This window comes from Hemitrygon akajei, chromosome 5 (genome assembly GCF_048418815.1).
Source record: "Hemitrygon akajei chromosome 5, sHemAka1.3, whole genome shotgun sequence".
NCBI classification, from domain to species: Eukaryota; Metazoa; Chordata; class Chondrichthyes; order Myliobatiformes; family Dasyatidae; genus Hemitrygon; species Hemitrygon akajei.
Window position 1 is genome coordinate 137,174,994 of NC_133128.1, and position 13,256 is coordinate 137,188,249.

Genomic DNA, 13,256 nt, shown 5'->3' on the forward strand with positions numbered 1-13,256 from the left:
AGTGAGCTGCAGATTATGGACTGGCTCATCATCAGGGATACTCTGCTTCCTGTGCAGTAACTTGTCTCTCTCCCCCTTCCTCATTTCCATTGAACAGAGAACAGTGCAGGCCCTTTGGCCCACAATGTTGTGCCAACCCCTAACCCTTCCCTCCTACATAGCCCTCCATTTTTCTGTCATCTGTGTGTGTATCTAAGAGTACCTTAAATGCCCCTAATGTATCTGCCCTTACCACCACCCCCTACTCTCTGTGCAAAAAAAACCTCTGGCATTCCCCTCCCTATACTTTCCACCAATCTCCTTAAATTTATGCCCCCTCGTATAAACTACTTCTGCCCTTGGAAAAAGTCTCCAGCTATCCATTTGATTTATGCCTCTTAACATCTTGTACACCCCTATCAAGTCACTTCTCATTCTTCTTCACTCCAAAGGGGAAAACCCTAGCACTCTTAACCTACCCTTATAAGACATGCTCTCTGATCTAGGCAGCATCCTGGTAAATCTCCTCTGCATCCTCTCTAAAACTTCTATATCCTTTCTACAATGAGGTGACCAGAAACGGACACAGTATTCCAAGTATTTCATTGGTTAATTTAGTTGCTGAGGGGTACGAAGGGAGAATTAATTTTCTTTCTGTCTTTCAGGGCCCACCAGGGCCTCGCGGACCACCTGGTGTTCCTGGGCTCCCGGGTCGGCCCGGTATCTTTGGTGGGAACAACACCGGGCTACCTGGAGCACCTGGCATGCCCGGAATTCCAGGAGCTCATGGGAATCCCGGGCCACCTGGGCCAATGGTAAGTGAGTACTCCGAACCAAAGAAGCACCATTCTGACATAAGAATTTTGCTTTGTGTTGAAATTCCTTTAAAATACCAAAAACTTTAGTACAATATAAACAACTTCATTAATTTAGCGCCTCCGGTGAATCAGAAGAGATATGAGATGGGTGGCTCAATTGCACAGGTTACCTTTTCAAAAAGGAGAGGTAGAAGTTTTTTTTAACGTTTTCCCCCACATTCTCATCAGCTCCATCCATCAAGGACGTCCTCTCTTGACACCACTAAATTCAGCAGGTTATTACCCTTCAACCACCAGGTTCCTGAGCTTCTCTCTCCTCTCTGATGTGAACCTACAGCTGATGGCCTAACTTTCAAAGACCCTACAACTCATATTCTCAGCGATAGTTATGTTTTATTTGCACAGTTTGTCTTCTTTTGCGTATTGGCTGTTTGTTAGTCTTTGTTTGTGTGCAGTTTTTCACTGATTCCATTGTATTTCTTTGTTCTACTGTGAATGCCTGCAAGGAAGTGAATCTCGAGGTGACTTTGACAGTAAATTTACATTGAATGTTGAAGTGTGAAGCCAGGTCTCTGGCATTGCGAGGCAGTTTCTCATTCTAGAGAGTGGGGCCCAGGTAGTTGACGGAAGCCAGTGACCTCGGAGTGAAGGAAATTGGGGTGGTTAAGGGGAGCAGGAGGGCAGAACAGGGACACAGAGGGTTTCAGAACTAAAGAAAGTTACAGAGAGTGGGAGGGACCAGAAAGACAATGGGGGAGGGTGAACGGTTAGCCAAATGGAGAGGCAATGAGCCAAGTGCTGGGTAAAGTTCAGTAGAAGAAGTTTAGATGAGTTTATGGAGACCAGAGGTTGGAGACAGCAGGGAAATTGACAATACTCCGTTTTCTCAGTGCAGAATAACGGGGACCAAGATTTTAAATGGCAGTGTCCTTGGCCAGACACATCTGCTGATGTTTCCTCCTCCCATGGCTGAGATGATCCTTCCAGTTCGTTGTAAAATACCCTGCACCTTTTCATACTGAGAGCTGTTCCCTCCAACACTCCTGCCACCACAAAGTTTGTGAAAGCAAGTGGCACCTTGCCCCGATGCTGGGCGGTGAAACACCATTTCTAGGTGATGCGGTTACCATGGAATCCCCAGTAAGGGTGAGGCGGGGGGGGGGGGGGGGTTCTCCTGCCACCCTGACGGTGGAGTTTGCAGATTTTGTTTGGGTGCCACTTTCAGTCGGGCAGGTTTTGGCCGATGTCTAGCTGGACATCTGCAATGGCTCTGGTGTGGCCACACTGTCTGTGCACCAATCAGCAATGGGCTTTCACTGCCTTTGGAAGCCCTGATCCCAGTACAAGATCCCAACTCGGGGATATGTCCAGGACACCAAGCACACTTCCCACTTCAACATGAATGCCCCACCACCTTACACCCCTTCCCAATCAATCCTAACCGTTTTCACCACACAAGGGCCAGTACATCCCTGGCTGTTCAATAGCATTCCATAAGACTGTAAGACATAGGAGCAGAAATAGGCCATTTAGCCCATCGCCTCTGCTCTGCCATTCCATCATGGCTGATCCCGGATCCCATTCAACCGCACACACTTGCCTCGTCGCCAAATCCTTTGTGCCCTGGCCGATCAGGAAACAATCAACTTCCACCTTAAATATACCCATGGACTTGGCCTTCACCACGGTCTGTGGCAGAGCATTTTACAGATTCACTACTCTCTGGCTAATAAAATTCCTCCTTGCCTCTGTTCTAAAGGGTCACCCCTCAATTTTGAGGCTGCGCCACCATAGGAAACGTCCTCTCCACATCCACCCTACCGAGTCCTTTCAACATTCGGTAGCTTTCAAAGAGATTCCCCTGCAATCTTCTAAATTCCAGAGAGTACAGGCCCAAAGCTGCCAAACACTCCTTATATGTTCACCCCTTCATCCCTGGAATCATCTTCGTGAACCTCCTCAGGACTCTCTTAAATGATAATACATCCTTTCTGAGTTATGCGGCCCCAAACTATTGACAATACTCCAAGTGCAAACTGATGGTGTCTCATAAAGGCTCAGCGTAATCTCCTTGCTTTTATATTCCATTCCCCTTGATATAAATGCCAACATTGCATTTGCCTTCTTCATCACAGACTCAACCTGTAAATGAACCTTCTGGGAGATTTGCATGAGGACTCCTAAGTCCCTCTGCACCTCTGATATTTGAACCTTCTCCCCATTTAAATAATAGTCCGCACTATTGTTCCTTTTACCAAAATGCATTATCATACATTTCCCAACACTGTATTCCATCTGACACTTTTTTCCCCATTCTTCCAATTTCTCTAAGTCCTGCTACAATCACATTGCTTCCTCAGCACTACCTACCCCTCCACCTATCTTTGTGTCATCTGCAAACTTTGCCACAAAGCCATCACTTCCATTATCCAAATCACAGGCAAACAAGATGAAAAGTAACCGTCCCAATACTGACCCCTGAGGAACACCACTAGTCACCGGCAGCCAACCAGAAAAGGCCCCTTTTATTCCAACTCATTGCCTACTGCCTGTCAGCCATCCCTCTATCCATGTCAGTACTTTTCCTGTAATTTCACAGGATTTTATCTTGTTAAGCTGCCTCATGTGTGGCACCTTATCAAATGCCTCTGAAAATCCAAGTAAGTGACATCCACTGCCTCTCCTTTGTCCGCCCTGCTTGTTACTTCCTTGAAGAACTTACCAGAAACCATGCTGACTTTGACTTATTTTATTATTAGTCTCCAAGTACCTCAAAACCTCATCCTTAATAATGGACTCCAACACTTTCCCAACCACTGAGGTTAGATTAACTGGCCTATAATTTCCTTTCTTTTGCCTTCCACCCTTCTTAAAGAGTGGAGTGACATTTGCAATTTTCCAGTCCTCCAGGACCATGCCAGAATCAAGTGATTCTTGAAAGATCGTGATCGATGCATCCTTTACCTCTTCAGCAACCTCTCTCAGGACTCTGGGATGTAGTCCATCTGGCCCAGGTGACTTGTCTACCTTAAGATCTTTGACTCTGCCTGGTACTTTCTCCTTTGTAATAGTAATGGCACTCACTCCTGCTCCCTGACACTCATGGACCTCTGGCACACTGCTAGTGTCTTCCACAATGAAGACAGATGCAAAGTACCCGTTAAGTTTATCTGCCATTTCTTTGTCCCCCATTACTATCTCACCTGCATTATTTTCCAGTGGCCCAACATCAACTCTCACCTCCCTTTTACTCTTTATATAACTGGAAAAATTCATCATCTTAGTGCTCCAATCCTCCAATCCAATTTACAAGCTACTCTGAGGTATGAGGTACCAAATAGACAGCTTTCCATAGTAATTTCTACCATCTCCCTGACCTCTTTCAGGGCCCCCCTGGTCTACCAGGAAGAGATGGTGCGCCAGGTCGACCGGGCGAGAAGGGAATGTCGGTAAGCTACTCGGGGAGTTAAACGGCTGAAATTATCTTTGGATTTTGATGGTCTTTCTGCTTACAAAACGTGCCTTTTACTTCCAGGGTGAGCCTGGTGATTTGGGTCTTCCAGGAGCTCAAGGTGCTCAGGTAAGGCCTGTATCGGCTTGGTGCTTTCTCATTGGATGTTTTAGTGCTTGGGCGTCATTGCAGGGTCCATATTTCCCTGGAGCAGTGTGACCATTTCAGAGTCACGTGGGCCAGGCAGGATTGAGGATTTATTGTTTCACTCCCATCTGAGGTAATACCTCGGAGTCTCGCATCTTCAGCCAAGCAGGCGGTTGAGGCATGGGTTCAGATCAGTGCTGCACTCCCTCAGCACCGCACCGTCACTGAGCGACTCTGCCCTCCCAGCTGAGGCTTTCGAAGGGAAATCCGAAATGGCGCCAGAACTGAAAATCTAAGCCTGAGGCAGGTTGTGTTGGTGATAGCCACTCATTATTTCACCCTCTCATTCCTTTCCTACTATTGCAGGGTTCGCCTGGCAGTGTTGGGCCCCCAGGCCAGCCTGGTTTAGCTGGATTGCCTGGACCAATAGGACCTCGAGGACCCCCGGGACCTCCCGGACCGCCCGTTCCCTTCTTCTCCACTGGATTTGTAAGTTCTTGGGTGCCAAGGTAAAGGCAGGTTCTGTCTGTCAGGGGCTCTGCGCGGTAAACTGAGGCAATTCAACTACGAGGGTGCCACAGGTAGAGCTGCCTCATAGCTCCAGCAGTCTGGGTTCGATCCTGACCTCCGGTGCTGACTGCCTGAAGTCCACATGTTCCCCGTTTGAGCCCGTGTGTTTCCTCCAGGTGCTCCCACTTACCAAGGGCTCATGGGTTGGCAGGGAAATAGAATTGTATTAGTGTAGGTAGGTCAACAATGGACTCATTGGGCCAAAGGGTCTGTTTCTGCTGTGGAGACTCACTGACCAGTGAGAATTGATGAAGCATTTACAAAAACTTGACTTTCTAAATATCATTCCTTAAGCTGAAGACTTCAAAGGCAAAGGTCAATAGATTCTTGATTGGCCAGGGCATGCAGGGATACGGAGAGAAGGCAGAAGATAGGGGCTGAGAGGAAAATTGGATCGGCCATGATGAAATGACAGAGCAGAGTTGATGGGCCAAATGGCCTAATTCTGCTCCTATATCTTTCTTATGATCTAAAACTACCATGCCCCTAGTTTCAGTGTAAAGTTGTTGGTGAGCTTCCCGCACGTGGAGACATAGCAGACTGTACTCTGAGGGTGCTTCCAGTATGCTGCTCATTCCAGCATAGTGCTGCACACAGTGAGGGGACTGTGAGATGCCTCCACAAACCTTCTAGCAAATGATTCGTCCCATCACCGGTTCAAAGCTGATGTCCACCATTTTCTTCCTATCAGCTCAATGTACATATGCATGGTACCATCTGCCTAGATGGTGTACAAACTGAAGACTTTCACTGTACCTCTGTACACATAACAATCGTAAACCAGTTACCAATAGTATAGTTGGCCAACAGATGCCACAAAGATAATTCTGGCGCATTCAGTGCTAAAAACAGCCTTGAATATATGCAGAATGTACGTCTCTCTGTCTCTCTTTCTCTCTCTTTCTTTCTTTCTTTCTTTTTTCTCATTCTCTCTTTCCCCCTTTCTCTCCCTCTCTCTTTCCCTCTCACAATGCACACACAAACACTTGTACACACATATGCACACAGACACGCCAATATGCACACACAAATACTCATGAACACAAACATGCACACAGACACGCGCAGGAGTGATGTTATTTCCTCTGGGTTGCTGTTCCATTGGATGTTACTGTGTGGGTGTATGGGTTGGCCTAGAGGATGCATCGCGATGACCAAAACCGAAGTGTAATAACAGGTTGCTTAATTGGGGTTCTGCGACAGAAGGAAACTGTGGTGACTTTCTCTGAAAGAAACCAGAAGCCGCAGAGAAGATCTGGCGGTGGGAGAGAGAGTGCGGAGGAAGATACCTAACGAATGGGCAATGAAAGCAAAGTGCTCTTGATGGCAAGTGAGGCAAGGTGGATGCATGTCTCCCACATTGTTGGCCAGATAACCAGAAGCCCCTAGTTCTTGTCTAGTTTGTAAATGAGCTATCTTAAGCCAGGCTGAGGAAGAGGGAAATGAATCTAATGATTCCATGACACCTGATAGCTCAGGGCCGCCTCATAAACGCCTCAAAATGAGGCACTACTGACCGTTTATTTATTTAGCAATACAGCAAGGTAACAGGTCCTTCCGGCCAATGAGCCTGCTGTGCACAATTACAGTCATGTGACTAATTAACGTACTAACCTGTACATCTTTGGACTGTGGGAGCAAACCGGAGCACCCAGGGCAGAACATGCAGACTCCTTACAGACAGCGGCGGAATTGAACCCGAGTCGCAGGCGCCGTAGTCGTGTCACACTAACTGCCACCTACCACGCCGCCCATAAAAGTAGAAATGTCGCAAAGAGCACTCCCACAAATGTCAGGGTGATAAACATCAGGCCGTGTGTCAGGTGAGCGGCAAAGGGTGGCTGGGTGGGAGAGCACTCCCATTGTTTGACTAAGCTGGAAGCTGAGGATTTCTGACACCCACCTGAGGGGCGGGGGGGGGGGTGTTAGACTTCACATCTTAAGTAAGGGACAGAAGTTCATTCCTTCAGTGAGGTTGGTACTGAGGTGTGTGTGTGTGTGTGTGTGTGTGTGTGTGTGTGTGTGTGTGTGTGTGTGTGTGTGTGTGTGTGTGTGTGTGTGTGTGTGTGTGTGTGTGTGTGTGTGTGTGTGTGTGTGTGTGTGTGTGTGTGTGTGTGTGTGTGTGTGTGTGTGTGTGTGTACAGTTTGTGTGTTGCTTGCCTGCTATGGCAGAAGATTTTGAAGGGTGATGACAGGCTCTGATGCAGAAGATAACGACGGGTCATATGTCTATCTGCAGGACGATGCAGAAGGCTCCGGATTCCCAGTAATTCCAGGTGTACCAGGGAATCGAGGGTTGGAAGGAATTCAGGTAACAGTGAACGACTGTAATAAAATCCCTACAGTCCAAACCACATCAATCATAACCTCTCCCCCTTAATTTGGTTAATTGGCCCACCAGAAAGTTGCACTAACATTCACCAGCCACCCCCTCCTACTTGCTGTTTGATATCACAGAGGAGCAAGCTGGTTCTCCCCACCCTCCGGGGCTGATGTTGGATTCCCAGCAGTAACAAAGTCTGGGATCTTGCTAGGTTTCCGACGTCATACGAGCAACTGGATGTTAAAGTGCTGCATTGACTGCAGAGTTCTTAGCGATGCCCTGGGGGGGGGGGGGGGGGTCACAAGTAACAAGTCCTTCTGCTATTTTTCTCCCCCTCAGCTCCCCAGAGGACCATCCTCGGCCACAGCTCCAGCTACCTTGCCTCTGCTTTGATGTGAGCCACCAGGTCCCCACACTTCTGCTGCTCGAGCTGGAACATTATTGGCTCTGGCGGAAAAAGGACTTGTGTTCCACAGCGTCAGGATGTCCTCAGAGCGCATGGCAGTGAAGAACAGCACAGAAATGCAGCTAGCAGAGACGTTGCCCCTGGGCACCAGTGACCCCGGTTCAGTCCTGACCTCTGGCTCTGCCCATGGGGGGTTTGCATGCTCTCAATGTGCCCACACGCGTTCCCTCCCACACCCTAAAACCTGAGGGTTTGTTGGTTAATTGGCCTCTCTCAATTGCCCTTGGTGTGTGTGGGTGAGTGGGGTAGGGGAAGTAAAAAATAAGGTTAATATGGTATCCGTGCATGGTGGTTAGAACAGATTTAATGGTCTGAGTGGCCTGTTTCCATGCGTTATGACTCTAATGCATCCTTCTGAAGCCACCTCAGCTGGAAGGCTGTGAGAGGAGCAGGCAACATCACTCAGATGGAGGTAGGATAAACGGGCAGGTCATCAGTTTCAGCGATGTCGCCTCTAGCCAAGATCGGGAACTTTGGGAACTGCCGGTCAGTTCTCAGCAAGAGGCAGGGACTGGACAAACATCAGTTAATCTAATACTGAAGCTGAAAACAGGTTATCATCAGCCCCAAGTTAGTTCCAGAGCAGGACCGAGCTGTGGCTCTCTGACTCAGAGGCAAGCGTGATACCCACTGAGTCAGAGCCTGTGGCTTTCCATTTCAGCATTCCTGTCATCCTGTTCCTTTTCCATTAGTTAACCCTGAAGTCACTAATCTCTGCATCCTGACCAGCCTGAATTAATTAAGACCCGCATCCTCTGCACAACAACCATAACTCTGGTGTCTTTCACTAGCACACAGCCAACTGCACTGAATTCATCAGTTGCTTCACATCCCATTCCAGCTGCAAGCCGTCGTGGGCTTTATATCCCAATTCCAACCTAGCTCTACACTCTCCTCCAGACAAGTGAATTTCAGCATTTAATAAAACTGGACAGAAATAACCATTCTGGGGCAACTTTTGTTTTTAACAATGAATCGCTTTTAAATTAACACTGTGTTTGATTTTCTTCTCCCAAAGGGAATCCCGGGAATGCCTGGAGCTCCTGGAGAAAAGGTGAGAGGTCACTCCTGCAGCCAAAGGAGCGGGTGGAAGGACTTTCTTTCTGGGAGTTTAATGATGGAGGAAAAAGCAGTGAAGGTTATTTAATACTCAGGCCAGAGATTAAACAAAAACTCCAGTGATAATATTTAACCTATAAAATAGCCAAATGTATGTGATGTGACACCTGTTCATGAAAGCTAAGAAGCTTCTAGAAAAATACAGAAGCAACTGTACCATCACTGGAAAATTCACTGAACAATTACGTGTATATAGGTGATTATATAAACATGCAAACAAACATCGGAAAGTTAAATTCCGGGAGAATAACAATTCCCTAATCTGACACGTCACCTTCCAGAGTTGAAGATGTGTCTTTGCCCATTGGGGTGGATGGGTATTGTGTGATGAGTTGCTCTCAACAGTGAGAAGAGGACATGACCCTGATGGTGGATGGCAGTGGCTCACGTAGCTGCTCTCAATGTTGGGCTGGGCATGGATTCAACATGAACCCAGTTGTGGTTTTTAATACTAGTGGAAGAGGGACTGGGGGGGGGGGGGGGGCAGCACCTTCCAACTGCCACAGCTGAAGCACCTACTTTGGTGAGTATAATGCAAGCTCAGCAGCTAAAGAGTTAAACTTGTCTTAACACTGCTAACTTGCAAGTGTGGCAAACATCGGGCCTTCCCTGGTGCATGGAGATAAACCTGGTTGAGAAACAGAGTGGGTAAGTGCAGTCAGGGAAGAGTCGGCCATGATTGAATTGAAGAGTATGGCAGGGTTGAGTGTTTTGCTAATGGTTTGCTTATTCTTTCCCTCATAGGGCGAGCCAGGACCCAAAGGAGAACAGGTGAGTCCTAACTGTCACTGGGCCGACAATAGTTGCCCTCCTGTGTTGCTTTGCTGTCCATAAACAAGAATTCCCATTGAGCAGAATGCTGCAGTGGCTTCTAACCAAACAAAGGACACTGATGCGATGGTGGTATCAATCAGGCTGGTCTAATAAGTCCACTAGATCCTCCAGTGCCTCTTCCTCAACCACGTTCTTCGGTGACAAGGTTGAGGCAGTGACTCCCACTCGGTCTCCTACCATCTGGCAGATGGCACTGATCACCATGTAGTTCACTGTGTTGTACAGGGGGCGAAGCATGGCTGAGTCCTGTCTCCTGCTACTGACCTTCAAACGTGTCACTCCTGATGAGGACGTGCCACTAACGGAGGCCAGGGTGGCTGTGTTGATGCAGGAAGCTGCAGCTAGACAATGCAATTATCGGTATAGTTGCTTTGCATACAAATGTGAGAAATGGCAATATAAAATTAAAACAAAAATCACAAAATGTTGGAAAGACTCAGCAGGCCAGGCAGCATCTTTGGAGAGAAAAACAAAGATTCAAATCCACAACCAGAACAAGAAGGGGAGAAGATTGGGGGAGGGTGAGCTAGGGAAGAAGGGTTGATAAAAGGGATAAGGTGAGATCAGATGGATTCATAGTAGATGCCAGTATATGTCTGTGTACAGTGTTGGAAATGGTGGGGCTGTGAGACCTGTTCCACAGAATATGCAAGGAGAATAGGAAATGATGACCCAACAGATATTTTCTTAATGTTCAGGGACTGAAAATTGTAGACAGGTGAAAGGGTTAGGGTGCAGGCAATAGGCTAATGTTAAAGGCTGACCTAATTAGCCTTTACCTTTTTCGGGAGTTGGAACACGCAAGAGTGATGTTTCACTAGGATACAATTTTGGCCAGGTCTTGGTTGGAGTACTGCATTCAAGATCAGGAAGGAGATACTGCTCTTGCAAGGCATATGGTGCCAATTCATCAGGAAAATGGGCTGTAAAGGATTACTCCATGGAGACTGGTTACATGAATTAGCATTCTTGGAAGTTCAGATATTTGAAGAAGGTTTAAAATGGGAATAAGATGAAATCAGATCCACAAAGAGAAATAACGGTATCTTGTGAGGGAATGTTAACGAGAAAGAGTACTCTTAAAAATAGAGCTTATCTAGTTTAGAACGTAGCATATTACAGCACAGTACAGGCCCTTCAGAACACATTGTGGGTGTTAAACTTTTTAACCATATAACCATATAACAATTACAGCACAGAAACAGGCCATCTCGGCCCTTCTAGTCCGTGCTGAACGCTTACCCTCAGCTAGTCCCACCGACCTGCACTCAGCCCATAACCCTCCATTCCTTTCCTGTCCATATACCTATCCAATTTTTTTTTTTAATGACTGAAAGGAACCTGCCTCTACCACTTCTACTGGAAGCTCGTTCCACATAGCTACCACTCTCTGAGTAAAGAAGTTCCCCTTTGTGTTACCCCTAAACTTTTACCCCTTAACTCTCAACTCATCCTTTTGTTTGAATCTTCCCCTACTCTCAATGGAAAAAGCCTATCCACGTCAACTCTATCTTTCCCCCTCATAATTTTAAATACCTCTATCAAGTCCCCCCTCAACCTTCTACGCTCCAAAGAATAAAGACCTAACTTGTTCAACCTTTCTCTGTAACTTAGGTGCTGAAACCCAGGTAATGCTGCCTGGCCTACTGTGTTCCACCAGCATTTTGTGTGTGTTGTTTGAATTTCCAGCATCTGCAGATTTCCTCGTGTTTGCTCTAATTTGTTGACATCTTTCCTATAATTCAGTGACTAGAACTGTACACAATACTCCAGATTTGGCCTCACCAATGCCTTGTATAATTTTAACATTACATCTCAACTCCTATACTCAATGCTTTGATTTATAAAGGCCAGCATATCAAAAGCTTTCTTCACCACCCTATCCACATGAGATTCCACCTTCAGGGAACTATGCACCATTATTCCTAGATCAATCACTGTGGTCTACTGCATTCCTCAGTGCTCTACCATTTACCATGTATGTCCTACTTTGCTTATTCCTACCAAAATATAGCACTTCACACTTATCAGCAATAAACTCCATCTGCCATCTTTCAGCCCACTCTTCTAACTGGCCTAATTCTCTCTGCAAGCTTTGAAAACCTACTTCATTATCCACAACACCACCTATCTTAGTATCATCTGCATATTTACTAAAATAACCTATTCTAAGATCAGTCCTTCCTTTCTACCTAACCCTCCATTTTTCTATAATCCACGTGCCTATCTAAGAGTTTCTTAATGCCCCTAATGGATCTCCATCTACATGAAGGATATTCCACGCACCCACCACTCTCTGTTTAAAGAATTCACCTCTGGTAACTCTCCTGTACATTCCTCCAATGATCTTAAAATTATGCCCTCATTCTGGGAAAATAATCTCTGGCTATCCACATGATCTATGTCTCTCATCAACTTGCATACCTCCATCAAGTCACCTCTTATCCTCCTTTGCCCCAAAGAGAAAAGTCCTAGCTGTTTAACCTATGCTCATAAGGCATGGTCTCTTATCCAGGCAGCATCCTGGTAAATCTCTGCACCCTCTCTAAAACCTCCACATCCGTCTTATAATGAGATAACCTGAACTGGGATGCAATTATTTTTTTCCTCAAACTTTGTTAAGAATCTCAGTGGCCATGTGGGTCATTTGATCTTTATCTGGTAGATCTTTGAAGTTATGGGGATAAAAGAAGAGCAGGTAGAGATGATAGAAACACACATCAGCCAGGCTCTAATCCAGGGGTTCCCAACCTGGGGTCCATGGACCCCTTGCTTAATGTTTGGGAGCCCCTGCTCTGATCAATGGCACTACAGGCTCAAAGGGTCTGTTTGCATGCTGTGAACTATTTCTGCATTAGATACTGGCACAGAGATTCTGTTGCTGGATTAGTTTTCTAGAGAACCAGACCATTCATCTGGCAATGTGGGTTTGAGTTCTGACAGTTTAGATTTGGACCTGATGGAAGTAAACACAAGTAATTAAATGAATCCAGAATAAAAGCTTGTTAGTCTCAGTGATGATCCTCATGGGGTTTCTGCATTGTTTGCTTAAATTGCTCTTCAGGGAAGCAAATCCGCTATCTTTACCCTGTGTAGGTTACAGGAGACTTCAGATCCAAGCGATAGACGATGAACTGGTTTCTCAGTTCAGAGGCAATTAGGTATGGACAGTAAATGTCAACGCTGAGTCTACATCAGTGAGCAAACAAAAATATTATACAGAGCTTTAGTGTCTGAGCGATAGATACAGGGAAACAAGGTAAGAAAGTTCACCACAGTGGCTGATTTTAAGTTGCCTTTTCTGATGGCAAAGAGACAGATATATATAGCATGTAAACAGTCCTATTGAAATCCTGCCAGAAGTCAGTCACCCATTTACACTAATCCCATTTTATTCTCCTCACATTCCCACTAATTCCCCACGGACTCAACCATTCACCAATTTAGAGTGGCTAATTAACCCACCTTTGGGATTAGGATGTCTGGTATACATAACCATAGAACCATAGAACACTACAGCACAGTACAGGCCCTTCAGCCCTCCTTGTT

General features: G+C 46.3%; 1 protein-coding gene across 5 annotated transcripts in view; it reads left to right on the plus strand.

Annotated features, from left to right (window-relative positions):
* col18a1a (collagen type XVIII alpha 1 chain a) overlaps positions 1 to 13,256 on the plus strand; it is a 268,123-nt gene that overhangs the window by 212,587 nt on the left and 42,280 nt on the right. For all 5 annotated transcript variants that reach the window (XM_073046613.1, XM_073046610.1, XM_073046611.1 and 2 more), the window contains 7 exons: positions 645 to 794; positions 4,184 to 4,246; positions 4,333 to 4,377; positions 4,762 to 4,884; positions 7,205 to 7,276; positions 8,773 to 8,808; positions 9,618 to 9,644. In XM_073046613.1, the coding sequence (XP_072902714.1) occupies positions 645 to 794; positions 4,184 to 4,246; positions 4,333 to 4,377; positions 4,762 to 4,884; positions 7,205 to 7,276; positions 8,773 to 8,808; positions 9,618 to 9,644 (516 nt within the window). The remainder of the gene's footprint in view (positions 1 to 644; positions 795 to 4,183; positions 4,247 to 4,332; positions 4,378 to 4,761; positions 4,885 to 7,204; positions 7,277 to 8,772; positions 8,809 to 9,617; positions 9,645 to 13,256) is intronic.